This window comes from Gasterosteus aculeatus, chromosome 13, assembly GCF_964276395.1.
Source record: "Gasterosteus aculeatus chromosome 13, fGasAcu3.hap1.1, whole genome shotgun sequence".
NCBI classification, from domain to species: Eukaryota; Metazoa; Chordata; class Actinopteri; order Perciformes; family Gasterosteidae; genus Gasterosteus; species Gasterosteus aculeatus.
In genome coordinates, this window is record NC_135701.1 from 11,606,018 (window position 1) to 11,633,229 (window position 27,212).

Below are 27,212 nucleotides of genomic sequence, written 5' to 3' on the forward strand. Positions count from 1 at the left end.
CTGCTGCACAGACAAGAGCTTGTCCATTTGGCATTTGTAACTATTTCATGTAGCTTATTTTTTATCTGGTCATGAGTACTGTCGTATATTTAGGATACCACACATATAATATAAACATACAAGATCAACTTTTGCTAATCAGAATAAGAAAGTATGTATGTAAAATGATAATATCAAACAGCTGTGCAATGAATCTTATCATAATGGAGGTAAAAGTGTTCCATTTTTATTAAAACAATGATTAGAGGGGTATTTATTCAACCATATTATTTATTTGACCGATACTTGTTCGTTATTGAGACAAACATCCCATTTGTGTTGTGTTTTTATAGGTAGTTAAATTCCCTTATAATAATGTCAAACCGCTGCTGCCATCTAGTGGATTAATCCTGACCGCAATACAAATTAGGATATGTTCCATTGTATTTTCATGTAAGCACCTGCTGCCTGCATATGTGTTACATACCTAACATACATGCGTGATGGTGCGGGATGATTGTGCAGAATGAAGGACAATGTACTACTCTTAATGGTCTATGGGGGAGGTTACTAAACCCCCAATTGTTGAAACAAAATGTAGTTCTTTAAAAAATCTATCTAAGCCTACATTTTAATGGATGGGGGTGGGGGGAGGGGGGGAAAATGTAAGTATGAAAAGGGATGTTAAAGGTCAGTATAACGAGTAAAATATATTAGGCATTAAGATCCCATTTAAGTAAAAGAGGCAGAACAGGAGAATACAAAGATATTAGTGCGTCACTGTGACGGCGCTTTACTACTTTCCCCATGTGACACTGAACGCAGCACCAGCAGCCTATTTCCCACCAGGGGGCGCGAGACGCCGCACGTCCATCTCCTGTCCCGTCAATCATCCCCCCCCCCGCAGCCATAACCTCAGCACAGGCAAGTTGTCACCAACACTTTTGTTCCGGACTCAGGCCGTAGGAGCGCGCGCCATGCGGGTCTCCCGTAGAAAGTGACAGTCGGCGGCGCTTCAGTGAAACTAACGTGCGCGTTACTTCCGGCCTGCTCTCCCCTTTCAATTAGCGCGATTAAACCTCCCTGATCGATCCGGGCCGAGAGGCGCGTTAACCGGCAGCTCTTCACTTCCAGTCCGGACGAGTCCCCGCAGTGGAGGAAACGACGCAAGATGCACCACGAAGAAACCGCGACTCTGCAAAAGCCGCGCTATGGAAGTGAGAACTCCTTTTTTCTTTTCTTTCGTCTTGTTTCAACGGTTTTTCTGTCACTAGCAAACCGTTATATGTTGCGTTTGCGGCGTTGTGATGGGAGATTAAAGCAAGCTGCTGTGGAAGGTTTGATGAGCAACAGGTGGTTCAGTGGGACACCTGTGTGTGTGTGTGTGTGTGTGTGTGTGTGTGTGTGTGTGTGTGTGTGTGTGTGTGTGTGTGTGTGTGTGTGTGTGTGTGTGTGTGTGTGTGTGTGTGTGTGTCACGTCACTCTGGCAACATGTGGCGTGAGGAGGATCGATGGTTGAATTAAAGCTAAACGGTATTCGGTGAGGACTCGTATCCTGGCTGGCAAATTAACGTTTTAGCTGATTTAAGTTCGGGGTTCAGGCGATATATTTTGGGGCTTGGAAGGCATCGATGCGTAATATTTGACTGGAGAAAGTTCTGAAGTGCACTTATTTCCCGTCAGATGACGGTGTATTTATTTAACGATGGAGCCTATCAGCCTGTCTACACATACGGTATTTTCTCAGAGGGTATTCATTAACCTGGGATTTTACTGCTGTTGAGAAATATACAACTGGGTCCATGAGTGCCCCAGGCATGCAACGGAGAGTTCTGATACAAAAAATCAACTCATGTCTGCAAAGTACTTTAAGTAAGAAAAAATTGTGTCTTGTAACTGACCAACATCTTTGGGTCAAAGTTCACCTTCCAGAGAGATAAGGGCGATCAATCGCATCACATCAGTGCAATCGCTTTACCTGTGACTTCGACCATTGAATTTCATTCAACTGTGCTCTTCTGCACACAGGACATCTAATCTAACGCTATCCAGGTAGATGTTTAGCTTCACTCGATAAATCGCTTTTACGTGCAAGTGCTCTTAAGGTGACCAATGGACCGACCCAGCAAAACCGCTGACATGACACTTAATCACGGAGCCCATAACTTAGAACCGGTGATGCTGTGACACATAAAGCCAGAGTTAAATATAACGGCGAGCACTTACAGGAAGTGTGTGTGTGTGTGTGAGTAAGTCCGTTGAGGTAGTGTGTAATGGCTTCAGCGGGGCTTTTCCACCTCTGACGCGAGGGCTCAGACACATTTACGTCCGCAGACTCGTGGTTGGATGGCCAGATGCTCATGAGGCGTCAGGGACACTCGTGTGTGTGTTTACATACACACAATCTTTAATATTCCTAATGGAGAAAATTGTCCTGCACTCTTTATTTGATGTCCTACCTCCTAACAAGCTTGTCTGTATTCAAAACTCTTAGTCTGGTGGGAGGAAGCTTTGTTCTTAAACTGAGCCCCTGGGTGTGAGATTCTCCCTTCACTCAACCAGAAATAAAGAGATTTGAATGGATTACAGTGTGTTGGGGGGGGTCCCATTAGGCTGCAGGTAAGGGTCAACTCTCAGCTGAAGTGTTGTTAATCGGGAAGCCCACTGAGGCCACTTTGACATGAACATTTCATCTCTCACAATGCAGGGTTCACTGGGGCATGAGGTGTGTTAGTTTCCAGCAATAAAGAAAAACCCCACCCTGAAACAAAATGTCCTCTCAGGCTTTCTCACTTTGAAATGCACCTGCTGCACAGCTCCTGCATCTGGTCACGACATCAACACTATCAATAACTTGAGGTTCGGTCTCCTCAAACTATAGTGTGGTCTAAACCTGATATGCATGAAACGTTTCTGAGGATAGCTTACGATTGGTATAATGACAAAACTTCCACCCACATGATTATTTTTATTTGCGCTCCTTTTCCAGCCATTCAGGACGATGAGAGACAGTCAGCGGAGGAGATGGACGAGAGGAGACGACAGAACATCGCCTACGAGTACCTGTGTCACCTGGAGGAGGCCAAACGGTGAGACCAGGGAGGCAAACATGCCAACCACTTTTCTATAAAGTGTTTACTTTAATAGTCAGAGGAATTCCGTTGGGTGTGTTCTCTGGCCGAGCGGTAGGATTGTTTAATGTTTGATCGGGCAGAACCGCTCTATCATGGGTTTGTGTGTGTAATGAACACCGTCGTATGTTAACAGTAGGGAGTGGTTGAGAAGAGCAAGCAGGGATAATGATCGCTACGAATCAACAGCGTGTAGTAGAATCACTTCTGCAGTGGCACAGCAGCGAGTTATGATCGGATGAAGGAAGATTCAACATGCGGCGTGCATGTAATATGATGACATTGAGCTGAACGTGTGTGTGTGTGTGTGTGTGTGTGTGTGTGTGTGTGTGTGTGTGTGTGTGTGTGTGTGTGTGTGTGTGTGTGTGTGTGTGTGTGTGTGTGTGAGATTAAGAAATGAGAGGACATAAAAAGCCTCTTTCCTAAGCCCCAGCAATCAGTGGCGCAAAAAATAAAACCCAACGTTGTTTTAAATATTTCTGGATAATTTTCTCTAAGTTTAGACTGTTCCTTTTTTGTTTCCAAAGGATTCCTTCCAGTCTTTCTCTAGTAGTAATTCTAGTGACAGTATAAACCTGATGAAGACTATCGTTATGAGCAAAGCTAAAACAAAACCACTTCCTGTCTTCACAAGGGCATCCTTCCAAGCAGAAAGGAACAGGAAGCGTAAAGCACTTTTTACACCCTGATTTCGCGACCCAAGCACGTCCTAGGAGGATTGATAGCCGGGGTTTTGACTTACTGTTCATTCTGCAGCCAAGTGGTAATTAAGCAATCCCATCTTTGCTTGGGACACTTTGAGTGTGTGCCGCTTCATTTACATGAGCTTTGTCTGACAGATTATTTTTTGACAACTGAATTTGCACTTTGACTCGATACGGCCCCCTTGAGAAGCTTCCATTATCTGCTTATGTCAGAGGATAATTAGGTCTTCAGGGGCCGGGCGGCTAGACCGAGCATGGAATCAGCCATCAAAATCAGTCCAGACTGGCCACATAATTAGTCACAGATTTTTCTTTTTCTTTAGTGAGCTGGAAAGTAGTTTAAGGTTTAACTTTTGCTCTGCGGAGATTAAGGAACCAGTGTTTTAGTATCACACTGCATCTAACTGCAAAATGATCACTGATCAACTGACGTATACTCACACTTTCACTTTCTAGCTTCCTGTTAAAGCATCCCAATGCAAACGCCACTAAATGCTTAGACTCCTGTTAATTGTGGGAGAGAATCTCTATTCCTGGAGTGATGTCAAGTTAGATTAGGATTAAGACAGCAGCCATCAGACACGGGGAGCCGGGGATTATGGTCTACTTTCAGGAGTCACTGAAACAATCCAACCATGTTAAAGTAACTCATAGTACACCTGCATGAGAATGATCGCAGAAAAGAAAGATTTTCAAAAAATGTTTGTTCAGCAAACTCAAAATTTCAGAAGTTGCCATTAAATGCTCTTCAGTACTGAGTCCTTCATAAAATGCACTGCGGCAGAGTGGCATGAGCAAATGAATGGGAACAAGCGGTTTCAATGCAAATATCTTCTCCAACACCAACATTCAGTTTGCTTCCATTGCGTCACATGACACTCACTCAGCTGTTGGATAGGTGTGATATTTGTGTCACATAGGAACCATATTTGTCCAGAACGCAGTACGTTGCTCACATGCTTTGTTGTTCAAAGTCCCCTTGAGTGCTGAGTTAGTGTTAACCTTTTGTTGTTGTCAGTTGATTGTCCTCCTAACACATGCAACATAAAGAGCACTTTCTAGAATTAGACTTTGTACTTTCAGCAAAGAGCAAACTGTTGGTTTAATATATAGTTCTTTTTTATAGACCCTCTTGGTTTAGGATTCACCCCAGGACTTCTAGAGAATGGGCTTTTCCAGTCATGGATATTATCCTAACTTTGCAACACACCCCGTCCTACCAAATATGCTAAATCGTTCTCATTTAACACACACACAGGCACCCACACATGCACAAACCCGTGACCAGTGTGACGCAAGCCTTCAGGACACACTCTGGGGAGGATTCACAGAGAATAGATTGCGGCCACTGATGGCACCATAAATTGTGCATCACTTGCTCTCCGCCCCGTCTCAAAGGTCCCGATTCACGACATGCATTGTGCTACACGGGGCTTTGTAGCTGAGGGCCGTTTGCTCGGCTTTGCTAATTGAAATTTATTTATGTGGCCAAGTGTGAACTAGATACATTACATGTCATTTAGCTGACACTTTTATCCAAAGTGACTTACAATAAATAAGAAACTACAGTAAATATAGCATGATGAGGAATACAAAAACACATTTCAGGCCAGTGCAGCCAAAAAGAAACCTTCCTCAAAGGTGTGTGTATAATAAGATGGCATAATTTAAAGTCACCACCAACTCAATGAAGAGGCCCATCTAGTTTTTGTGGCTTACAGGTTTGTTGGCCGCAGAAGCCACTCAAATGTTTTGGTGTCCATATTTTAAGTCAGAGTCCAGAAAGCTGTATTCTTTTTTTTTTTTTTTTCCCCTGAGTGGACAATGACAGGAAGGCCTGCTGTGGAGGCTTGTAAACAAGAGTGCGAGCCTGCTCCAGGAGACAAGTTCTCCCAACATTGTTTTAAGTACAGGAAGTTGAGTTTTACAGGAGAGCTGTGTTACCCATGCAGGATGTTCCTTTGACGATGTTCCAGCCAAATCTGTTGTATCTTGAAGATTGTTGGCTTCTCCATTCGTCTTTTTATTGAGAAATCATTGGTAAAATATTCATTGTGTCTTGACTTTGATCTGCAGCACGGCTTCACCCTTGTTGGCGTATGTTGTGTTCACATGTCTGCGTGCGCTCGTGTCCCTGTATCGGTTTCATTGTCATGCAGTTCCGATTGACCATTTCCTGACTTGCAAAGCCATGTGTTTCACAGGGGAACTGTTATTGTCACGACAGTAGCGTCTGCTTCTTCTGTAGTGCACTTTGCATTCTGAAAACCACTAACGAAGACTTACAAGGACGCTTAATTCCTCAAGGAGCCCAGCCTGCACTCTCCACTGGCTTCATGTGTTGACGATGCATGGTGTGTTGTCTTCTAACGTGCTGATCAGGTGCTGACACACATTTTGTCAGGCTAGATCCTTTGTGCGCCCACGCAGGCTTAATTAACACAAACAAGGCGTCCATGCACGTGGGAGGAAGCACTTTATTGCTTTTTGACTGGAAAGGTCAAAGCTGCTGGTATGGATGAAACCAATAAATGAAATGTAACAACTTTTAAATCACAGAGCATTGTGTACTACGTGAAAGATACGTTCAGTTGGATGCCGAGTGAATCGGTTAACCTGAGTTTTTAGGGGGGTGAACTGAGTGTAGCTATCGCGGTCACTTCCAGTCAGTGAGATGATGTGTAACAGTTTCAGACCACGATGATTCACCACGCTCACAAATCATTCACTAGCTCTTTTAAATGGATTTTTCCCCCAAATAACTCTGGGAATAGTCTGGCAGGCCGCTCTGAAGCCGCTCTGCCACATTTTTAATGGAAAATTGCATCAATTTCAAACAAGGTCGACATTATTTTATATTAATCTGAATATTGTCCATTCACTCTTACCTTCTACCTCATCACTCCCATTATAACATTATTGTCGTGCTAAAATTAAACTTGTGAATCTTCATCTGCATTCGACCTGCCGAGTTGAGCTTCTCTGCTTTGTACAATCGACTTACTTGGAGTGTAATTAGTGCTATTTTTTAGACATTTTATCGCAAGTTATTTATTAATAATAACCAATTCACAGGTCCTTACGTTTGAAAGAAAGAACATCGCCTGCCTGCCCTGAGATCAGTGTTTGTGTACTCTCAGGTGGATGGAGGCCTGTCTGGAGGAGGACCTGCCTCCCACCACAGAACTGGAGGAGGGACTGAGGAACGGCGTGTTCCTTGGTAAACTAGCCAACTTTTTTGCCCCCAAAATGGTGTCCGAGAAAAGGATCTACGACAGAGATCAGGCCCGCTATAAGGTACACCTCCATTCTTTTACATTTATATCTGGCCGTCTTCAGTACACCGTTGCACTACGTTGTGAGTCACCAGTTTACATCATGGAAGACATGAATATTGTTTTTGGACACTTCAGTGTTAAACTGTTGCACACAGGATAGAGCTACAAGCAGCAGGCTGTTGTTGTGGCTGCAGGATCACAGAAGTGTCTGAGCCTGACTTTGAGCCATTTTATTTCTCTCTGACAAAAGGCAAACAAACCTTATCAGACCGTCGGATTCCAGATAAGTAAGGGAGTCGGCACAAGGTTTTTAATCAGACCCGCTCAGCACTTTTGCGTGTTTTATCGCCTTTGATGATGAGCTTTCTTTTCTCTAATGCAACGTTCATTGTGGAAAGGTTTTATCGCTGTTTTACCGATTGCCGTGGTAACTTTTTGAACAACTTCCCAGCACTTCATCATATTGTTACATTAATATGTCTGTGCTCCTGTTTTCCATCCTCAGAGCAAAGGGCTGCACTTCAGACACACTGACAACACTGTGCAGTGGCTCAGAGCTATGGAGTCCGTAGGTCTCCCCAAGGTGAGGGCAAAGGGCATGACTCATGTTAATGCAGGAGTCCTCATCAGCACAGCATGGGACATTTTAATGCTAATCAATGTGTGAAGGACGCGAGTGGTCTTTAGGGAAGGGATATTTATGAGTTTGTGTTTTTATTTGATAATGTAGTATAATTTAACAATGGTAAATTCTCTCATACAAGCCTGATCGAGATTAGAATCTTCCAGCACATTTTTATACAGATTATTTCATCCAGTAGAATCAAAACTGGGACAGAATATTTTCTCAATTGCAGAATGAATTTCAGCCCTCAAGTCCATCACAGGACTGCAACATTTTATTCAGATGAATTAAACTACAAATAAACTCAGATTTTACTGGAAACTATTTAGTTTCATCCCTGACGTGATTCGCAGCCCTCACACATTTCATGCATTTGTAGGAATAAAACTATAAAAATATTAAATCACATGATTGTTACATTGTTCTTCTACGCAATGATACAAAAGACCTCCCTCAGGTGTATGCTAGAAAATAAATTGGGTAGAATTTTTCTTTCTGCTGCCCTTTTGGATCTTTTTGGGAAGTAATTTAAGTCAAAGTAAGTTAATACTATTTCATCATTCATGTTTTTAAACAAAATCATTATTTTGAGAGGATTACTCTGTTGTGACATGATGAATAAAACACAATCATTTCAGGGCATAGAAGCACCCAGTGTGTCTGAATCCAGGGCCTTCTTAAAATTAATATGTGACATTCGCTAGTAATGCCTTGCCAAACCTAAAGTATCTGTAAGGTGGCCATTTAACAAAAAACAAAGCTCAAACCTATTAGAAATGACTGCATTTACTGGTGTTGAGAAGGATCGGCTTTGCTTTTATTGTGGTTGATTGACATTGCATTATATTTTACAGGTGATATTGTTGTGTTCATCCCTTTTAACTTCTCATGCAAAGGAAACACTCTAATGGATATTGTGTCACTGATAAAAGAAAGCATGGCTAATACATAATGTTGGTGTCTGCTTACAGATATTCTATCCTGAAACAACAGATGTTTATGATCGCAAAAACATGCCCAAGGTAGTGTACTGCATTCACGCACTAAGGTAAGAATAAAATAACTCATTTTCCTTTTTTTACGTTACTATTTTTAACCGTTTCGAACATCTGGTGTCCAAATTGTGCTCTCACTTCTACATAAGGTTCATGCAAATGCAATGTCCCCGGTTGCCCTTTTCCTCAAGCTGCCACACCTGAATGTTATGTGGGATTTCTCTTCGAAGAAAGAATTGAAAGCCAGTGAACTAAACTGTTATTTTTCATTGCCAACATCGGTACAAATGGCAGGTTTCTCGCAGTTAAAATCAAACAAAAGTTTGGAGGTGAAGTTGTGTCCAAACCTTTGACTGGAACTGTGTTTTTTTTCACTGTCTGATTTGGATTTATTTTACTCTAAGTTGATGGTTATGGCAGAAGTTGTTACACACTTGTTTTGGTTTCTGTGCTGCATTGTTTTACAATTATAGAAACTTATGGTCTCGTACGTAGACAAATGTCTGCTTTCACTGAACTTTTGTCATTAGTCTGTGAGGTTAAGGCCTCTTTTTGTTCCCATTAGGTTCAACCTCCCATTTACATTTCAAGAAAAGAAACCGTACTTGCATATGAAACGAGAACTGGAAAACGTTATCTTTAGTCGGGTAGGCGTCTCCTGTGAAACAAGCTTTCTTTAGTAGGTAACGGCTATATTTACATCAGTCCTTAATTGTCCAATTGGTTATTTACACAATCTGAATAGTTAGTTGATTTGGTTATGAACTGGATAAACACAACCTGAACACTTCTCAAACATCTATACAGCCTTTAAATCAATGCCTTTCTGGTAAATGGAATATGGAGGTTCTCAACGCTTTACTCGGTGTCTCGGTGTTTTAATAACGCAGAAGCAATGACCTTCCTGTAAGTTGGTTGGCTGGAGAATTACAACTCCCGCCCCTCGCTTTTTGTATTAAGACTTTGAATGAACTGAAGGGTTCGTTTTATGTTTCCGATGCATCCAGTCAGCCAAACACAGCTTTGTGTCAGCGACTTGGATTGTTTTGTCCGTTGGGGTGTTTTGCGCAGGTCCTGGGAGAATTGGTTTCCTTCCTTCCACATGCACACACACACGTGCTCTTCCTTCCTGTCAAGCCCGCTTTTGTCCCACAAGCAAGACTGAATACTCTGCTTCCCCGGGTACAAACGTATGCACATTCAGTCTGTTAGAAAAATGAAAGGGAAATACCATAGTTTTCCGGTACATTTTTAAACGTTGTATAGAAGCGGTAGACTAGTTTGTTGTCTAAAAGAGTAAACCAGGGCGATCCAGTCTGGAGAGATCTGCTCCAAGCTAGTCAGCTGATTGTCAGTAACCCCTGTGACTTTTAGTCAGCCACCTTCATTAATCCTGGTCAGCTGTTACTGTATCAAACTAAATCAGCTGCCTGTTTGTTAAAATATTTCTTTATTTAAGCATAGTTGGATAGTTTTATGAGGCCACCTGTGTCCCAAGGACAGGGTTCATTTTCATGTTTACACACACACACACACACTGTAACTTGCGGGTAGAATAACCCGCCACTACAACTGTTCCCTTCCGAGCTGTGACGATGACAGTCCCGCCTTCAATCATCTATAATTCATTACCACTTATCAGGTACCCGAGAGAAGATGAAAGTTTTATGAAGTTTCCAGCGACCTGCCTGTTGATTTCAAGGCTCATTGGTGGACTGGGCGGGCTGGTTGCTGTCAGATGGGTCAATTTGTAATGTGAGCAAACACCACCTCCCTGTGGTTTAAGTGTGACGGGCTGCTTTTTAAGGCCATCGAGCATCAAGGAGAAGTGTCCAAAACTGTGTTTGTTTCATGAATTCAGGCTGTACAAAGTCACTGTTCCAAACTTCTGTGTGCTTTGTTGCGTGCGTGCGTGCGCGTGCGTGCGCGTGTGAGAATGTTCGAGTGAGAATCCTGTGGTCTGAATCCTGGTTTCATTTCAGCTTGTACCTTTACAAACTGGGCATTGCGCCACAGATCCAGGACCTGCTGGGGAAAGTGGCCTTCACAGGTAACACAACAGTGGATATTGGCTTCTCCTGAAACTCTGCAATATGGCTGAAAAGTTATATTTAATGAAATGCACCTCATTAAAAAAATTCTTGAACTGTTTTTTTTTTTAAGTGAATTATATATTTTTATACACTTTCATAAAAACAATTTTATTCGCATCTAGATTTATTGAACAACAAACCATTTTATTAACTACACTTTTTTTTTAAATGTTCTCAAGCATGTACATTTTATTAGATTTGTATAAACATTTGGTCTTTAATTTAGATTTTTTGATTACCCAACATTTCACTTAATTTCACTCAAAATATCCTCTTAAAAGATTCAATGACATCAAAGAGCCAACTACAACATTTTAAAGCCCTGGGTTTTGTTTTTGTTTTCTTCAAGCAACTTGAATTTGTGAGAAGCATGTAGTTTTACATGGTGAGCGGAGTTCTGAACAGGTCATTGAGTTATACAGGTCCCCAGAAAAACTGTACAATGAAAGTGTTTTGAGAATCAATATTTTAATTTAATTTGCCAAAGCTAGGAGTGCTATTTATACAATTGTTTATATAAATAAAGTAAAGGATTTTGGTCTTTCTCTATGCCACAATAACCTCCTATAATCTGTCTTCCAGAGGAAGAGATTAGTAACATGAGGAGTGAGCTGGAGAAGTATGGCATTCAAATGCCAGCTTTCAGTAAGATCGGAGGAATCTTGGCCAATGAGCTCTCGGTGGATGAAGCTGCCCGTAAGTCCTCTGACGTTCAAACTAAGTCACTGAATCATTTTGTGTTGTTCCTTAATGTAATTTTGGTTTTGCATGGAAATGTTCACCCACACTGCTGTCCTTAGTGCACGCTGCTGTGATTGCCATCAATGAAGCGGTTGACCGAGGTCAGACATCTGTGACAATGGGGACCCTGAACAACCCAAACGCGATGCTGAGGAATACCCAGGAAGCTCTGGCCCAAGACTACCAAGACACGCTGAGCCAGGCCAAGGCCCGTAAGCAGGAGCAGTCCTCAGGAAGGGTGAGAGGCTGCTTTGCTTGAATGAAAGGGCTGATTAGACTCTCAGCGTGTTTGTTTACTGAAGCTCAGCAGTACCCATCGCCCTCTATTCTTGCTCTTTCCAGATATTTAGTTAAACCCTTTTAGAATAATAAGAAAGGCACCGCCCCACTCTAGTTAATGCATTGTCACGTCTGTACCCAACCTATGGTTGTAGTCTGACCGTGTGTGATGATGCGTTCGGGTTGACCACAAACTATTGTTTGTGTTTAGAGTTCTGTGTTGGTCGTAAAATGGTGTCACTGAACAAAAATGACAATATCGTTAAACATTGAAAACAAATTTGTTTTGTGCTGCCACCAATTGATTTAAAGCTGTTGATCTGAACTAATATTTCTAACTGCAGTGTTGCAGCTGAGCTCCGAAAAGCGGGTAGCCTGCACTGACTCACTCCGTAGGCCGTGCCAGCACATTCCTGTGGCTGCAGTGTCAGCTGTACTTCACCAAAAACAAACCCTCGCCTCCCGTTCTCTTCACATATACTGTACAGGAGCCATCCGTTCTCAGTCAATAGATGAAATGTGAATGTGAAGGCAGCCATTCTACTGCATCATCATGAATGGGGAAGCTACTTTATATATAACTAGAGCAAAAAAAAAGAATGTAATGTTTAAATGTGTGTGTGTGTGTCTTTATTTGTCTGTCATCCTCAATTAGCGCTCATCGGTTGCTACTGAGGAAAGAGATGTTTATGAGGAACTGCTGACTCACCTGGAAATCCAGGGCTGCATTCACTTTGTCAACAGTAAGCGCTTCCCACCCTTATTACACCTGCATACTTTTTTTTAATCATCACAAGTACCATGGATGCATTCCTGCGTATCACACAAGTACAGTGTGGCAGCATATGAACACAGGACGCCTGTGACCTCTGAACTGAACACACAGTGGTGAATCCTCATTTATAATACAAAAATTAAGGAAACAAATGATCCCTGAGTTACATCTGTCTTGCTTTCCTTCCTCTCCAGTCCAGGCAGCGATAAAGCAGGTGAATCAAGCGGTGTCGACCCAGGACCAGACTGCTTTGTTGGCTGCACTCAGGCTTGAGGCTCTGGCCGTTCTGGGTGTTCAGGAGTCAAACGGTCACTGGTACCTGGAACATTTTACCACCTATTGCCAACATAAATCCAAGGTATGCTGAAGGACTCAAAGCTTGTCTGTTTGCTTATGTGCATGTGTCAGGGAGGCGTACGATTTTGATTATGTTGTAGGACGTCATTTAAATAATTGTGTGGAATAGGAACAAATTATTCCTTTTGTCTTTCTCTGAAGTTTTGTTCAGTTTGAAATGGACACCAACAAGTGCTATGCCCTCACGTACCTGCCTTAAAACATGCCAAATAACTATGAGATCCTCATGGTGTCTCCTGACTGAACTCCAACCTTTCTGTTGCAGGATGGAGGGAGGACAGTGATGGACGACAAAGAGGAGATTCAGAGAGTTATCACCACTTGTAATGACTTTGCTGAGGCGGAGAAACGAAGTAAACAACTGGAGTTTCTAACCATGGATCTTTATTGACATATCACATGTGTACCCATTAACAAGCTTTTGCACATAGCACATGTGTCAAGTCTGTTTCAGTGTGTCTTGCCTTGGGTTACGTGCAAGTCATGACTATTTCTGATCATTTTCTTGGCCAGAACTCGAGGCAGTTGCCGCGATCAATACAGCCGTTCGTCTTGGCAACGCAGAAGAGACGGTGGAGCAGCTGATGAACCCTGAGGCACAGTTGCCAATTGTTTACCAGAGTGCAGCCAACCTCTATCAGGCTGAGCTTTTTTCTTTACAGCTACAAGGCGGACGGGTGAGAGATCATGTTTTCTAGTTTTTCAAGAAACAAACGCGCCAGTTGTTTGTCTGTAGTAAATTGTCATTTCATGCTCGACTGTAAGGACCTTCTGTGTTCATTAGTCTGGCCTGAGTCACGAGGAGCTCAGCGTAGCTGTGGAAATGCTGTCGGCGGTAGCAGTCCTGAATGAGGTGCTGGACACCAAAGACCCCCAGGCTGTGATTGAGCAACTGACCGACTCTCCCCTGGGCTTCACCAACATGGATCAAGACAACCTGAACAGGTGAGATTGCTGAGATGTTCTCCAATGTCAGACCTGTAATCACCCTGCATTCAGGTTTAATGTTGCTGGTGGCAATCAGGTTCTCTCATGATTACTGTTTTGTTGTTCCTGCAACTGTTTGTTTTTTTGCAAACTGGTTTAGGGAGAATTCATTTAATTTGATTAAGGGATAAGGCATAATGTCTTCAGGTTGCACATCACTGCACTGTGTGAAAACACAGTGTTTTTCTGCCAACACGAGGATGGACAGATGTGGGAAACTTTGTGTGAAATTCTTCATGGGCCTTTCCCTCAGGTATGCTGACACTCTCATCAAACTGCGAGAGGAGGCTCTTGCCAGGGGTCAAGAGTTTCTCACCTGGAATGATGTTCAAAAATGCATCGACACAGTCAACGTTCAGGTCCACGAGGAGCATGAACGTAAGAAGTTTCCTGCTTGTTTCAAACCTTAGAATTGGAATTATTTTATATCATTCTATGACAAGGCAAAACACACAATAAATAAAAGTCATTGACTCAAATGTTTTTTGTCTCTACTCCCAGGCATCATAGCTTTAGCTGAAATCAATGAGGCACTCAACTCGGGTGATCATAAGCAGACGCTTGCAGCCCTGCTCCTCCCTACAGCCAAGTTGACAGGAGTGAACCCAGTCACAGCCAAACACTACCATGATGTCCTTCAACATACCAAGCAGCTCCTCTGTCAGGTATTGACTCTATTTTGATTCAGTTATTCTTTAGCATTTATGGAACAATAACTGGTGCTTCCTCCTCTTATAGCCTCAAATGCAAAATAGCAAATGTATATATATTTTATTTTTTATGTATTAATTGTAACATTTGGCAAAGAAGATTATTGTTGACAACTCATCAATCAGCAACAGTTTCCACATTTTACATTTTGCTGGATTGACATGATAGGCTTGAATCTCGATTCACTCAACAGAGACCGCAGCATCGGCCTGTTGAATTCACAGTGTCTAGTTTTTAACTGAACCATCTATGTGTCTGGGTTTGTGATTCCCCGCTGGTTCCCAACAATGGAGCAGCAAGGAAAAGCTTCTTGTGTCCACACGCATCCAGTGTCATGTTGTAATAGTCGGCCCCTGAGATATCCCGCGGAGTGATATGAATTGTAGCTCTGAGGCTGCGGTCTTTGAAATGAGCACAGTCAGGAAGGGATCCAGACAACTGTGGAAGCAGCAGAGACACACCGCTACTCGGTAGTATCCGTACAGTCTGTCGTCACCACTGGAAATCAGGCAGATGTAGTGGGCGATATGCAGGAGGCTGCTAGGCAAGAAACACGCTGCAAAAATGATAAAAGTGAGAGTGCTGACCCTGATGAACGGTTTCCAGTCACAACGAGATTGCCCCAGGTGGTAAACCACTGCCACATGGGCGTAGATGCAAATCAGAAAAGGCACTATAAAACCCAGACAAACCAGCATCAGCCTGTATGGTACCAGCAAAGAATGTGACTTTTCTTCAAGGGGAAGTACGTCGTGGCAGGTGGTTACCCTCAACTGAATAACCTGGTAGCTCTGCCTGACCAGGAGCTCGGGCACAATCGCCGCCACAAACAGGAGCCACACAACCAAACACGTCCACACGGCCAGTGTGGTCTTTGCCAGCCTCCTGTACAGAAACGGTCTGACCACGGCCAGGTAGCGCTTCAGGCTGATGCACGCTATAGTCTGCGCTGAACTGTAAACGTTACCATAAAACAAGGCTGTGATCAACCGGCAGGAGATTTCCCCAAATATCCAGTGGTTGCCGTTGAAGTGGTAGTGGACGCGCAGCGCCAGGGACAGCAGCAGCATCAGGTCGGACAGGGCCAGGTTCAGGTAGAGGACTAACGTGGACAGGGACTTCGCTCTGAGTCGGAGGAAGGCCAGGATGTAGGCGTTGGAGGGGACGCCCACCAGCATTGCCGCGATGTATGACGAAGGGATGACCCTGGTGCTGAGGACCCCAGTGGTGTAGGCTGTCACGTGGTCCTCCGAGTTCACATGCGGCCCGGTGTTGTTGTTGGTGTTGTTGTTGTTGGTGTGGTTGAGTTTGTCCAGCGTCCCCCTGAAGGTTTTTGGTCTCACACCAGGTGGAGTACTGGTTTGGGTCCAGGTTCTATTTCCTATAGATGTATAGAAAATAATGTTCAGGGCTTTCAAGCAACTTTCATTTTAAAACAAACGTAAAAATATCAAATTTAAACCGCAATTATAGTTAATTACACTTGCAGCTGTAATTATTTTAAGAGTCAGTGCAGCTATGAATATAAATCTGTTTTTGCCAAGGAAATGTACATCTCTATCATAACAATGGAATGATTAAAAATGTTGTACTGCATTGACAACTGTACCAAAATAGTTTAAAGAAATGATCTCTTAACCAGTTGCATATCAAAAAGATTAATACTTTAAGTATAAATATCTAGTATTGGACCCTAGCTTAAAAAAAGAAAACGCATCCAGCAAGTGTTTTGATAAACTTACCATCATGCTGAATGGTTGGCAGGACCATTAAACAAATGAGTAATCCTGGCACGAGGTCGGCCATGTCTCACTCTCCCGTCTGAACCAGAGTTTTTAAGGTTTCTTTTCCTCACCGCTCTCGTTCTTGCCTCTTTTCAGTGAATAGAACGGTTCTCCACTAGTGACATTTTCTGTTTTTCATTCTGCTGCGGCAACAGTGGAACTGATAATGTTGTGTACTCAAGCCTGGCTTCCTGCTAGTGAACTGTGTATGCGGCGCAGTGAGCACATTTCCTGCCGCGGCTTAAACTGAATTCCTTTCCATCATCCGTGAGTAACTTCCCACTGACTCACTGCGGTGGGAGGACAGTCCTTGACAAACAGAAAAACAAATCCCACTGATAACTGTTGGAATAAGTATTTTATTTTTGTTTAGGTACGATAGGACTTCTGTGTTTTGGGCTTCTGCAATCATTGGAGGGTCAAGTAGTGTTGTTTGTGCTGGTTTTGTATTTGAGGAATCACTGCTATCTTTTGTACGAAAATATTTCTCAAACTATTGTGTTGTACAATTGTACCATGGATGTATTGACGCAAAACCAATACCAAAAAGGATTTTATTTTTTTTAGCCTTACTGTGATTGGCGGCCAGGCTGACGCCACTACCCTCCCACTGTTTGGACACACTTGAATCAAATGTGTCCAAACTTCTACTCGTACTGTAAACAAAAAATGTATTTTTAGTCTGCTGTGTGCTTTTAATGGCGATTTCCTTCCTGTTAGCGCTGTGGTCACGGGTACACCCGGGTCCCATCCAGAGTTCCCTAAAATTAAGCCTGAGAACGAATATGAAAGTCAGGCTGAATAAACATTCTTTGCGGTTGTTTTGATGTTAGCTTGTTAGTCTGGGCAGGAATATATATTCTATAAGTGGTGCAACTAGTGTCAACAATGTAAATTTTTTCCTTTTCCTTAGATCTTACCTCTGGACACAGAGGAAATGGTACTGTGTATTATTTGACGATGCTGATGTGGCTCCAGCTTGTGTGGTGTTTCAGTGTTGCTATGAACTGCTTCTGTTGTAGAGCAACATCTCCCCAATCCTAACTTGATGAATTTGCACTAATGACTACAACAATCTTGGACATCAATTGTTTTGGGTAGAATTGTTGGTCAAAGCAATTGCAATTCTATATCAAGTTACTATTGTGCGCTAATGCATGAATAATACCTCTAAATAATAAAGTCTGATGTCTAATTTTCTCTTCCATCTGAACAGAACATAAAATCCTGTTTTTGTATTCATTGGTTTTAGTCTTCTGGGGACGAGTCTGCAGTGCTGTGGCTGGACCAAATCCAAGAGGCCATACACACAGCCAACCGGGACGAAGGAGAGGCTCTCTCATGTATGCACAAGGAATATCCATTCACTCATACAGACAGAAGATGTGAATCATTTTCAGATCAGCACACAACTCTAACATAGCGAGCCCATTACGGTTCTAAATGAATACTCCTCTGAAGACCTTTTTGATCAGATGTAGGCATGTGACAGCCATTAATCATACGATCGTTTGTGATGCATGTCGACGCGGTGGCACCAATATCAGGACTGCTGCTGATGTTTTCTGCCATTTACTGCTCATGCCACTTAAGTTAATGTTAATACGGCTCTTGTGCTACGCTTTGTTCTCCGGAGCACATTGTTTCTTATTAATTATTGAACAGTAAAACTGAAAGCTCTTCATAACAAAGGGAATAGCAACAATAACTATAGTTTCTTTCTCATAGGTGTACAATTCTCCTGAAGTTATATAGATGACTCGTGTGTCTATATCCTTATTATGGGCAGAATGCTTTGATTCTGTTGTTCTCTTTGCTTGTTATGCATTCTCCATTACACTCTAACCCGTTTTTACTTTGTGGTTACTGTGTTGTTTTCACACTTGACTCAAGTATCAATCCCGTTTACTTTGTCAGTGGCTGCAGCAGTCGCTGATATCAACAGGGCAGTGGCCGAGGAGGACTTTCAGAATACACTGCAGGCTTTGCAAGTTCCCAGCGCAGGACTGAGAGCAGTGCTTCCCGAATGTGCCGACACGTACCACTCTGAACTGGCCCAGAGACAAACGAGCAGTGCCACTAACGGTAAGTTGACTTTTTCAAGAAACATGATTTTGTGGGTGTCAATACAACATTTACTGGGTCTAACGAGGCATCCTCTGCTTCCTTTCAGGTAGCACTGATAGCGTGTGGGTGAAACATTGCTTTAAGGACAAATATGACTACTACTATAACCTGGAGACTGGACGGGGCCTCTGGGAGGAGCCTGAAGGATTTGAGCACAGCGGTGGCCAGCTCAGTAAAGACGAAATCCAGGTACGCCCTGCTGTTCTCCATGTCATCTCTTTAACACTCTTGCATTCAAATGGTGGGTTTTTAAATTGCATTATCATTTATATTGACAATATTCTTACTCTAGAAGTTTTTCCTGAAAATCAAAACCTGCCTCCTTTCTTTTTTTAAGAGTGTTGTCAGCTGTGTGACTGCTGAATATAACAGGGAACAACTGTGGATGGCCAATGAACGCTTGGTGACGCAGCTGCAGGCGATGACCAGAGGTTACCTGGTCAGGAAAAAGCATGCCAAGAGAATGGAGTATCTACGCCAGCAAGAACCACATGTTGTCAAGCTGCAGGTAGTGTGTGGCTCCGCTATAATTGATTGAACTTAGATCCCACATATCGTGTTTATTTAAAGCAGTGATGCCTCAAAGACTTAATAATCCCTGCTGTGGTGTCACTTTTGTAAAACACACAACTTGCATGCGCTTTGTTTTTTCTCTTTGTGAAGGCCTGCTGGAAAGGATATAAACAAAGGAAAATGTTCAAAAACAGGAGGAATTTGTTTCAAGAAAATGTTGCTTCGATTGTCAAGGTAAAACATTTTTTCATTTTTACTAAAGTCTTCGAAATTATTGGGAGATATTTACCCCAAATCTAAACCGCTAAATCTCAGGAAATTGTCACCACAAACTAAAGTCATAAGTGCCATTAAATGAATTTGCATGTACCATTAACATAGCTGCAGTATTAAATACCTGACATAAAACACGGATGTTTTTAGATCCAGGCTGTGGCAAAAATGTGGAAAGCCAAGCGCTGCTACAGCCAAAGGTTGCAGTTCTTCAAAGATCATGTGAGTAAAGCCATGACTCAACTACATGAAGTATTCTTTGGATTTCTGTTGTGTAATACTCATTCTTCTGTGTTTTAGGAAAAACAAATTGTGAAAATCCAAGCTTTTCTAAAAGCCAACAAAGCAAGGCATGACTATAGAACACTAAGTGAGTCATAACGCTGTTGTATTATGCTTTATTGGGATGTGACAGAAAATAAACATGTAAATGTATTTTTTTTTTTTTTTTTTTTTTTTTTAACTTTTCTCTTTCTTTCTTAGCTGGGGCCAAGGATCCTCCTCTGTCAGTGGTGCGTAAGTTTGTCCACCTGCTGGAGCAGAGCACGCTGGACCTTCAGGAGGAGCAGGAAGTGACACGTCTCAGAGAGGAGGTGGTCACCAATATTCGCTCCAATCAGCAGATGGAGAAAGATTTGAACCTGATGGACATAAAGATTGGACTTCTGGTGAAGAACAGGATCACTCTGCAGGTTGGCAACTGTTGCTTTTATGAGTACATGGAGAGGAGATGGGTACACCGTGTTATTGTTCATTGACATACTATAAAGCCTCTGTAATAGTTGCCTTTCCTGTACAGTTTTGCTGATTGACTCACTTTTTTTTTGTTGTTGTTTTGTTTATGAAAAAGGATGTTGTGTCCCATAATAAAAAAATGAAGAGCAAGAAAAATAAAAGGAGTACAGAGGACTTGACTACAGGAGACAGGCTGGGCATCAAGGGACTAAGTAAAGGCAAACGACGGAAACTGGAGGCCTACCAGCATCTCTTTTACCTGCTGCAGGTGAAACAAAAATATCTCAACTAAATCTTCATCACTCGACTTAAACGGTTTTATAAGATATTCATACTTATACATACACCTTCTCTTTTCCTTCCCTTTTAGACCAATCCACACTACCTGGCCAAGCTCATCTTCCAGATGCCCCAAAACAAATCCACAAAGTTTATGGACACTGTGGTCTTCACCTTGTACAACTACGCGTCCAACCAGAGAGAGGAATACCTGCTGAACAAACTCTTCAAGACGGCTCTGGAGGAGGAGATCAAGTGAGAACAGCAGCTGATCTTAAGTCACTGTAGTGGTTACTTTGCATCAGGAGCTATATGCACCTGCACAAAGCTGACGTTGTTGTTTGTCGGATAATACTGTACCATCTGCTCCATGTGTCTCAGTTCTAAGGTGGACCAGATTCAGGACATTGTGACCGGGAACCCTACGGTCATTAAGATGGTAGTGAGCTTCAACAGAGGCGCACGTGGCCAGAACACCCTCAGGCAGCTGCTGGCTCCAGTGGTCAAAGACATTATTGAGGACAAGAGCTTAGGGATCAACACTAACCCAGTGGATGTGTATAAAGCCTGGGTCAACCAGCTGGAGACTGTTACTGGAGAGGCCAGGTGTGTGCTCCCTTGTTATGTCCCAAGGTTAAAAACAAAATGTATTACAGGTGATTTTGCATGTTGTATCCCATTATCTAGAACTAAACTTGAGTTATTTTCACATAGTTATGACATAGCTGATAATGGAGATCCGCGGCATTAAACATACAGTGGTACAAATTAGATATCTTGCAGTTATGTAAAAAATACCAGACTTTTAAACAGTGACACAAACAGAAAATCCCCACGATGATGAGCCTTAACGCCGACTGGTTGTGTTTTGTTCCTTCAGCAAGCTGCCTTATGAAGTGACTCCCGAGCAGGCCGTGTCCCACGAGGAGGTGCGCAACAGGCTGGAGGCTTCCGGTCTGGCTCTCCGCTCTGCAACGGATAAGGTCTTGAACTCCATTGTGTCCTCATTGGATAATATCCCGTAAGTTTCAGCAGCTGTTAAAAGTAAATCTCCTCCCATCGTGTGTATTATCTGTGACAGTATTGCTCGTCAGTGCCTGAGTATATTGGTCTGCATGATTTTGTTGAATCTTTAGTAGCTTTTTTTTTAAACCACTTAATAAATTAAATAATAATAATGACATAAAGAGGAATAAAATGGGATGTGTTGACGGTTGGCATTAAAAGTTCCAACAAAGTTATCAATACTAGATGGCATTCAGTTTCTGTCTATTAACAAGGTTCCCCAAAATAACGTGTTGCAATGTATTACACAATGTAATGGCATAAAAACTAATTTTGTAAAAATGACCAACTTGAATATGTCTTGATCGTGTAAGAGGTGTTTATTCAGCTCTCAAGGCCGTGATTTGTTGTTGTGATTCTTAAATCATATCTGAAATTCAGTTTTAATGGAAAGGATACAAAAATAGATGTCAATTCATGTAAGAACAAATAACTATTTTCATCCTCCTGTTGCGTCTTTTCCTCTTTTTACTTTATACAATAACAATACAATGCGAGCAATGTGGCTAAAATAGGCATTGACAGGATATGATCATAAGCTTTGACACGTCATTTGCTGCTCATTCTGATTGTTACGGTTTCAGTTGCATGCAGGAACATAGCTATTACTAGATAACCATTGCTTTGCAGCAAACCGTCATCTTGTCAGTTGCTCAAACACAAGTCTGATTTGTGCTTCATGAAGCTCAAGTAAACCAGTTCTGTTTTTGAAACGGGCATAATCATTTTTTCATCATTTCTTTAACTAGAATTTTTTCAAACCGCTATATAAAGTATTGCTAGAGACAATATACACCACTGGATGGTGCTAAATGCATGTATACAAATCTTGAAGTCATTAATGAAAATATCCGTCATATCAGTCCATCTCATTTCTCCCACAGTGTTTGAATGCATGTTGTGTTTGTGTTTGATGTCCGATCCCTGCTTTTTGTTTTGCATGTAGTTATGGCATGAGATACGTTGCAAAAGTTCTGAAGAACAGCCTCCATGAAAAGTTCCCAGATGCCTCAGAGGATGAACTGATGAAGGTAGAATTCTTCAGATATGTGTAATTAATAAATAAAAAAAAAATTATATATATATATATATATATATATATATATATATATAATTTTTTTTTTTTTTTTTTTTTCCATCCTGCCGAGCACCACATGCTGAGGCGAGTACAATTTCATTAATCAGAGAGTCAACGATGCCTTCTCTTTTTTCCCCACAGATTGTGGGGAACCTGCTTTACTACCGCTACATGAACCCCGCTATCGTGGCCCCGGATGGCTTCGACATCATCGACATGCTGGCAGGAGGGCAGCTCCACGTAGACCAGCGCCGTAACCTGGGGTCCGTGGCCAAGATGCTCCAGCATGCCGCTGCCAACAAGCTCTTTGAGGGCGAGAACGCACATATGACGTCCATGAACAACTACATATCTCAGACGTATGAGAAGTTTAGGTAAGACAGGAGTGATTAATATGTTGGGTTTGTTTTGTTATTGAGGAGGTACAAATGTTCTGAAACTGATTAATCTGTCCTAACGTTTTTTTTTTTTTTTTGAATAACTGAACTGTAGTGAGACCAGTACTAAATAGAAGGGCTGTGCTGTTATCTGCCTCAGATTGTGGTTTACTGGAACTCTTATAAACAATAGTCTTATGTTGTGGAAACAATTCACCCAAGTTAAAAAAGTAACAGGTCCGTTGTCCCTCTTAGACTTAAAACCACTAATTACTGCTTTTCTTCCTCTTCCAGGGTATTTTTCCAGTCAGCCTGTGATGTTCCTGAACCTGAGGAGAGGTTTAACATTGATGAATACTCCGACATGGTGACGTTGAGCAAGCCTATCATCTACATCTCAATAGATGAAATCATCAATACCCACACGGTAAACCTAATCACCATGGCTACATGTTGCCTCCTGTTATAAGCATGTGTTGTTCTTTATCACTTGTTTCTCGCTTCATTTCTTTACGTCATCATTTACTTATTTAACATTTATAAACCGCTTCCTTGAACGGGACACTTGATGAGCACAGTGCGTCAAAGACGTCTCTGACCTCTCGCTCGTGAATGTGTCCTTTTTCTCGTTGCATACATTTTACAGTAAATATTTATTAAAATGAATAAGACTAATTACAACTGTATTTTCTCAGCTGCTTTTGGAACATCTGGAGGCCATCTCCCCTGATCCCAATGACTTGCTACATGAGCTGCTGCAGGACCTGGGAGATGTCCCTGATGTAGAGACATTACTTGGTACCGTCATATATATATATATATATATATACACACACACACTACAAGCCAAAGGACCTTTCACCAGTACTGTACATATGTGTACTTGTACGTTTTTCTCAATCATTATCAAGGCATTTTACACCTCATGCGGTTCTATTTTAGGCGAAGGAGCGGTGGACCAAAATGACCCAAACAGAGAGAGCGCTCTGAGCCAGCTGGCTAAGACGGAGATCTCCCTCACCCTAACCAGCAAGTTGGAGCTGCTGGAAGGAGATGATAGAGACCTGAAGACTCTAATGACAAAGTATGTTAATTGTTGGCGGAAACTGCTTAATTCAAAGCCTGTCGTTAAGCTTGTCGCAAACTGCAGTTTGATATTGCAATCGTCTGGATTGTGATGATATGATCTACAGAAGTAAAAGGTCACAATCCAGATTTGATGTATATTTAAAACCATTATCCTATATCTCACACACACTGTACTTAAAAGTCCTTAATATATAGGGATTACTCTGTTGTTGTGTGATGTACTCAACCCTTCACCCACTGTTTCTTTGTCTGTTACTTTATTTGCGTCTTTGTCGTCTTTCCTGCTCTTCTATCATTTCCTGTCAAAAAGGAAGCTGTTTGGTGGTCAGTGTTATCTTGCAAGTGAGCGTGTCCTTACGGATACACAGTTGGTCTTTGTCTTCCTCTTTGCATGTCAATTTATCCGGAATGATGAAATGATTCTGCTGTAAAACGTCCGTACTGTGTTGAATCAGGCATGTTGGTTGGGTGTGAACATTCTCCCCAACACTTGAAATAAAGTCATATATATTTATATGCTCTTTATGATTATTGTGTCTGTGTATCAGGACGAAAAAGCTTATAGTGGATGTCGTTCGGATTCAACATGGAGAGACGTTGCCTGAAATTCTTGAGACTCCAGCTTCTGTCATCCAGGTGATATTTTCTTCCATCTGGTTTTTGCTCATTTTTTGATGTTTTCCTTGAAGTTCTAACTGCTTCATGCACTTCTTTCACAACTTTGCTCTTCAAGGAGTCTGAGCATACCAAGGTTATAGAGCGGCGGGCCGTCCAGGACGCTCTGACCCCAGAAGGGTTGAAGAGCAGCCCGGCAGTGCTGGAGGACAGCCAGCTGCCTCTTGAGCAGAAGAAGAGGAAGATCCTGAGGAACCTCCGTAACCTGGAACAGGCTTCCTTTGTCACGGCCGGTAACAAGTACCAGGACCTCGTCAACGAAATATCAAAGGTACATAAGCAGCTCTTTATTCACGTTGGACGATACGCGCCTCCATGCCGCGTGTTTCGTTGGGCCTGTTCGGCTTCTGAGATTGACGCGTTCATTGACAGGACATTCGCTACCAAAGACGCTACAGACAGAGACGGAAGGCCGAGCTTGTGAAACTCCAGCAGACACTGACGGCACTCAACTCCAAAACCACCTTCTACCAGGACCAGATGAACTATTATGATACGTACATCAAGACCTGCCTGGACAACCTCAACCGGAAGTCAGTTGCATATTTTTACTTTGATTATAGATGTGGACTTTGTAACAATTCTTACTGTGATGATAATAATAATAATAATCTTGCTTCCATATTTTTTTGATTTGTGCATTGTTGTAAGCGACAAGATTTTTTATTTTTTTTTATTTTTTATATGTGTAACTGTGTCTGTTTGTTCCAGGAATTCACGCAGATCAATAAAACTGGACGGCAAAGGTGAAAATAAGGGCAGTAAGAAGTGGAAGCCACAGTCTCTGAAGTACACTGCAGCAAGGCTGCACGAGAAAGGAGTTATCCTGGAAATAGAAGGACTTCAGACAAACCAGTGAGTTGAAACACTTTGACTCTTGTCCAAGGCTTGGTGCAGATTTACAGAGTTCGTCTTTACCACTGATATTACACCAACTATGCTGACATTTCTCTTGTTAGGCAGTGATGTAAATCTAATCTACCCGTCCACCTCCATGGAAATGTGTGTGCGTTAGCGTTTAACCTTGCTAAAGAAATCATCACTCGCAAGACGAAGCTTTTTTCTAGGCAGTTTAACCAGGAAAGGCTGAAACCTTTTAAATCAGGATGAAAATATGTCAGACATACAAGGAATTTGACGTGGCGGTTGGTGCTTAACATCGGACCGTGAGGAAAAAAGACAAATAACCTAGTAGGGATATTGTGTGTTTAGATATATACTTTATTAATCATCGGGGGAAATGCCTTTATGTTTACACAAAAATCTGTTTTTTACATTAGTTCAGTTGTATCCATATATATCAATATACTATTTTCTCCAGGAAGAGATTGTTATTCTTAGAGTTAAAAGGTATTAAAAATTCTATAATAAGATTAAATACAATGTTAAAATAAACGTCAATATTAAAAAGTATACTTAAGCAAATATAGGCTGATTTGAGTTGTCTGAATAGTTCCTCTCAGGTCTCTACTACTGCAATAATGTCATTGCCTCTTTCTCTTGTCAGGTTTAAAAATGTCATGTTTGACATTTCACCCACTGAGGACGTTGGGGATTTTGAGGTGAAAGCAAAGTTCATGGGAGTTGAGATGGAAAAAGTCCAGCTTCATTTCCAGGTAAAAATTTCCCAATGCCGTAAGAAAGTTATAAAATAATGCAACTCGTTAGTCAACACTTAACTTCCATGATAGATGGTTAAACGTCCTTTTCCACTCATCGAATCCTAGCAGGGAATTGCACAGAAATTGGACAAAGCTCTTTAAATAAATACTGCAGTAGTGGATACATTTATTGCAAATCATTGTGTGAGTCTTTTGTATCGAGTAAGAACAAATACTTCATATAGTTCATGTGTGTATATATAGGGAAAAATATACTGAAAAAGTTCTTTCAATGGACAGGATTTCAATGATATACCATCATGTAGAAATCTGATACATTAGAAACTTTATAGAGATGAGCTGCTATTTGTATTTTGTGTCCAGGACCTCCTTCAGCTGCAGTATGAGGGCGTGGCGGTCATGAAGATGTTTGATAAAGCCAAAGTCAACGTCAATTTACTCATCTTCCTCCTGAACAAAAAATTCTATGGCAAATGAGAACGGGACGAACAAGCAACAGGAGAGGAATTGCAACGAGAATGTGCCTTCTGACAACGCTGTTGAACAAAAAATGCATTTAGTCAGCGAACATCCGATGGCGGATGTTTCATTTTATTTAATGGATCACACCTAAATTAAATGTTATTCAAATGAATCTATCTGCATTGTGGTAATTGTAAATGTGCATTTTTAAGAATGAAATTGTAATAATATTCTTGTTTTGTATGTAAAAGCTTGGAGACCCAACAAGCGTCACCTTTTATGTTGAACCAACTATCTGTTCAAAAGTTGAACTCGAGAGCAACTTTCCAGCCTGTACAGCTTCGTGGGAATAGTGTAGTTTACTAGTGCCTTTTTAATTAGGAAACCTGTTTAATTAATAAAACACTTTAAAAGCTACCACTGAAATATTTTCAATATGTATTTTCCGTATATAAGTGATTTCTAATGTTTGAACAAT

The 27,212-nt window shown here is 41.8% G+C and overlaps 2 protein-coding genes across 3 annotated transcripts; one reads left to right on the forward strand and one right to left on the reverse strand.

Moving 5' to 3' along the window:
* Positions 1-805: 805 nt before the first annotated feature.
* Positions 806-27,151, forward strand: iqgap2 (IQ motif containing GTPase activating protein 2). Of its 2 annotated transcripts, XM_078086759.1 has the most exons (39): positions 806-1,196; positions 2,969-3,068; positions 6,955-7,111; positions 7,598-7,675; positions 8,689-8,765; positions 10,695-10,762; positions 11,388-11,501; positions 11,606-11,784; positions 12,481-12,568; positions 12,795-12,958; positions 13,223-13,310; positions 13,471-13,634; positions 13,742-13,902; positions 14,198-14,322; positions 14,446-14,609; positions 17,353-17,379; positions 17,692-17,782; positions 18,357-18,524; positions 18,613-18,755; positions 18,904-19,074; positions 19,230-19,313; positions 19,503-19,574; positions 19,653-19,722; positions 19,836-20,044; positions 20,203-20,355; positions 20,458-20,621; positions 20,748-20,972; positions 21,247-21,387; positions 22,378-22,462; positions 22,651-22,883; positions 23,181-23,313; positions 23,582-23,684; positions 23,829-23,970; positions 24,524-24,611; positions 24,709-24,921; positions 25,023-25,183; positions 25,362-25,505; positions 26,158-26,266; positions 26,636-27,151. In XM_078086759.1, the coding sequence occupies exons 1-39, from the start codon at positions 1,151-1,153 to the stop codon at positions 26,747-26,749; spliced, it is 5,016 nt and encodes a 1,671-aa protein (XP_077942885.1). In that variant the 5' UTR covers positions 806-1,150; the 3' UTR covers positions 26,750-27,151. The 2 variants fall into 2 exon arrangements, with proteins under 2 accessions (XP_077942885.1, XP_040052234.1); XM_040196300.2 differs by lacking the exon at positions 17,353-17,379.
* Positions 14,020-16,659, reverse strand: f2rl2 (coagulation factor II (thrombin) receptor-like 2). Its single transcript, XM_040196303.2, has 2 exons — positions 16,398-16,659; positions 14,020-16,036 (listed from the first exon to the last, which is right to left on the reverse strand). Exons 1-2 carry the CDS (start codon positions 16,459-16,461, stop codon positions 14,988-14,990), a joined length of 1,113 nt encoding a protein of 370 aa, XP_040052237.2. The 5' UTR covers positions 16,462-16,659; the 3' UTR covers positions 14,020-14,987.
* Positions 27,152-27,212: the final 61 nt, after the last annotated feature.

Coding starts and splice junctions, on each gene's coding strand:
- iqgap2 (XM_078086759.1), top strand. CDS start 1,151: ATGCACCACGAAGAAACCGCGACTCTGCAAAAGCCGCGCTATGGAA. Junction 19,075..19,229: donor CACATGTTGTCAAGCTGCAG/GTAGTGTGTGGC, acceptor CTCTTTGTGAAG/GCCTGCTGGAAAGGATATAA. Junction 20,973..21,246: donor ACTGTTACTGGAGAGGCCAG/GTGTGTGCTCCC, acceptor TTGTTCCTTCAG/CAAGCTGCCTTATGAAGTGA.
- f2rl2 (XM_040196303.2), bottom strand. CDS start 16,461: ATGGCCGACCTCGTGCCAGGATTACTCATTTGTTTAATGGTCCTGCCA. Junction 16,037..16,397: donor GCCAACCATTCAGCATGATG/GTAAGTTTATCA, acceptor ATACATCTATAG/GAAATAGAACCTGGACCCAA.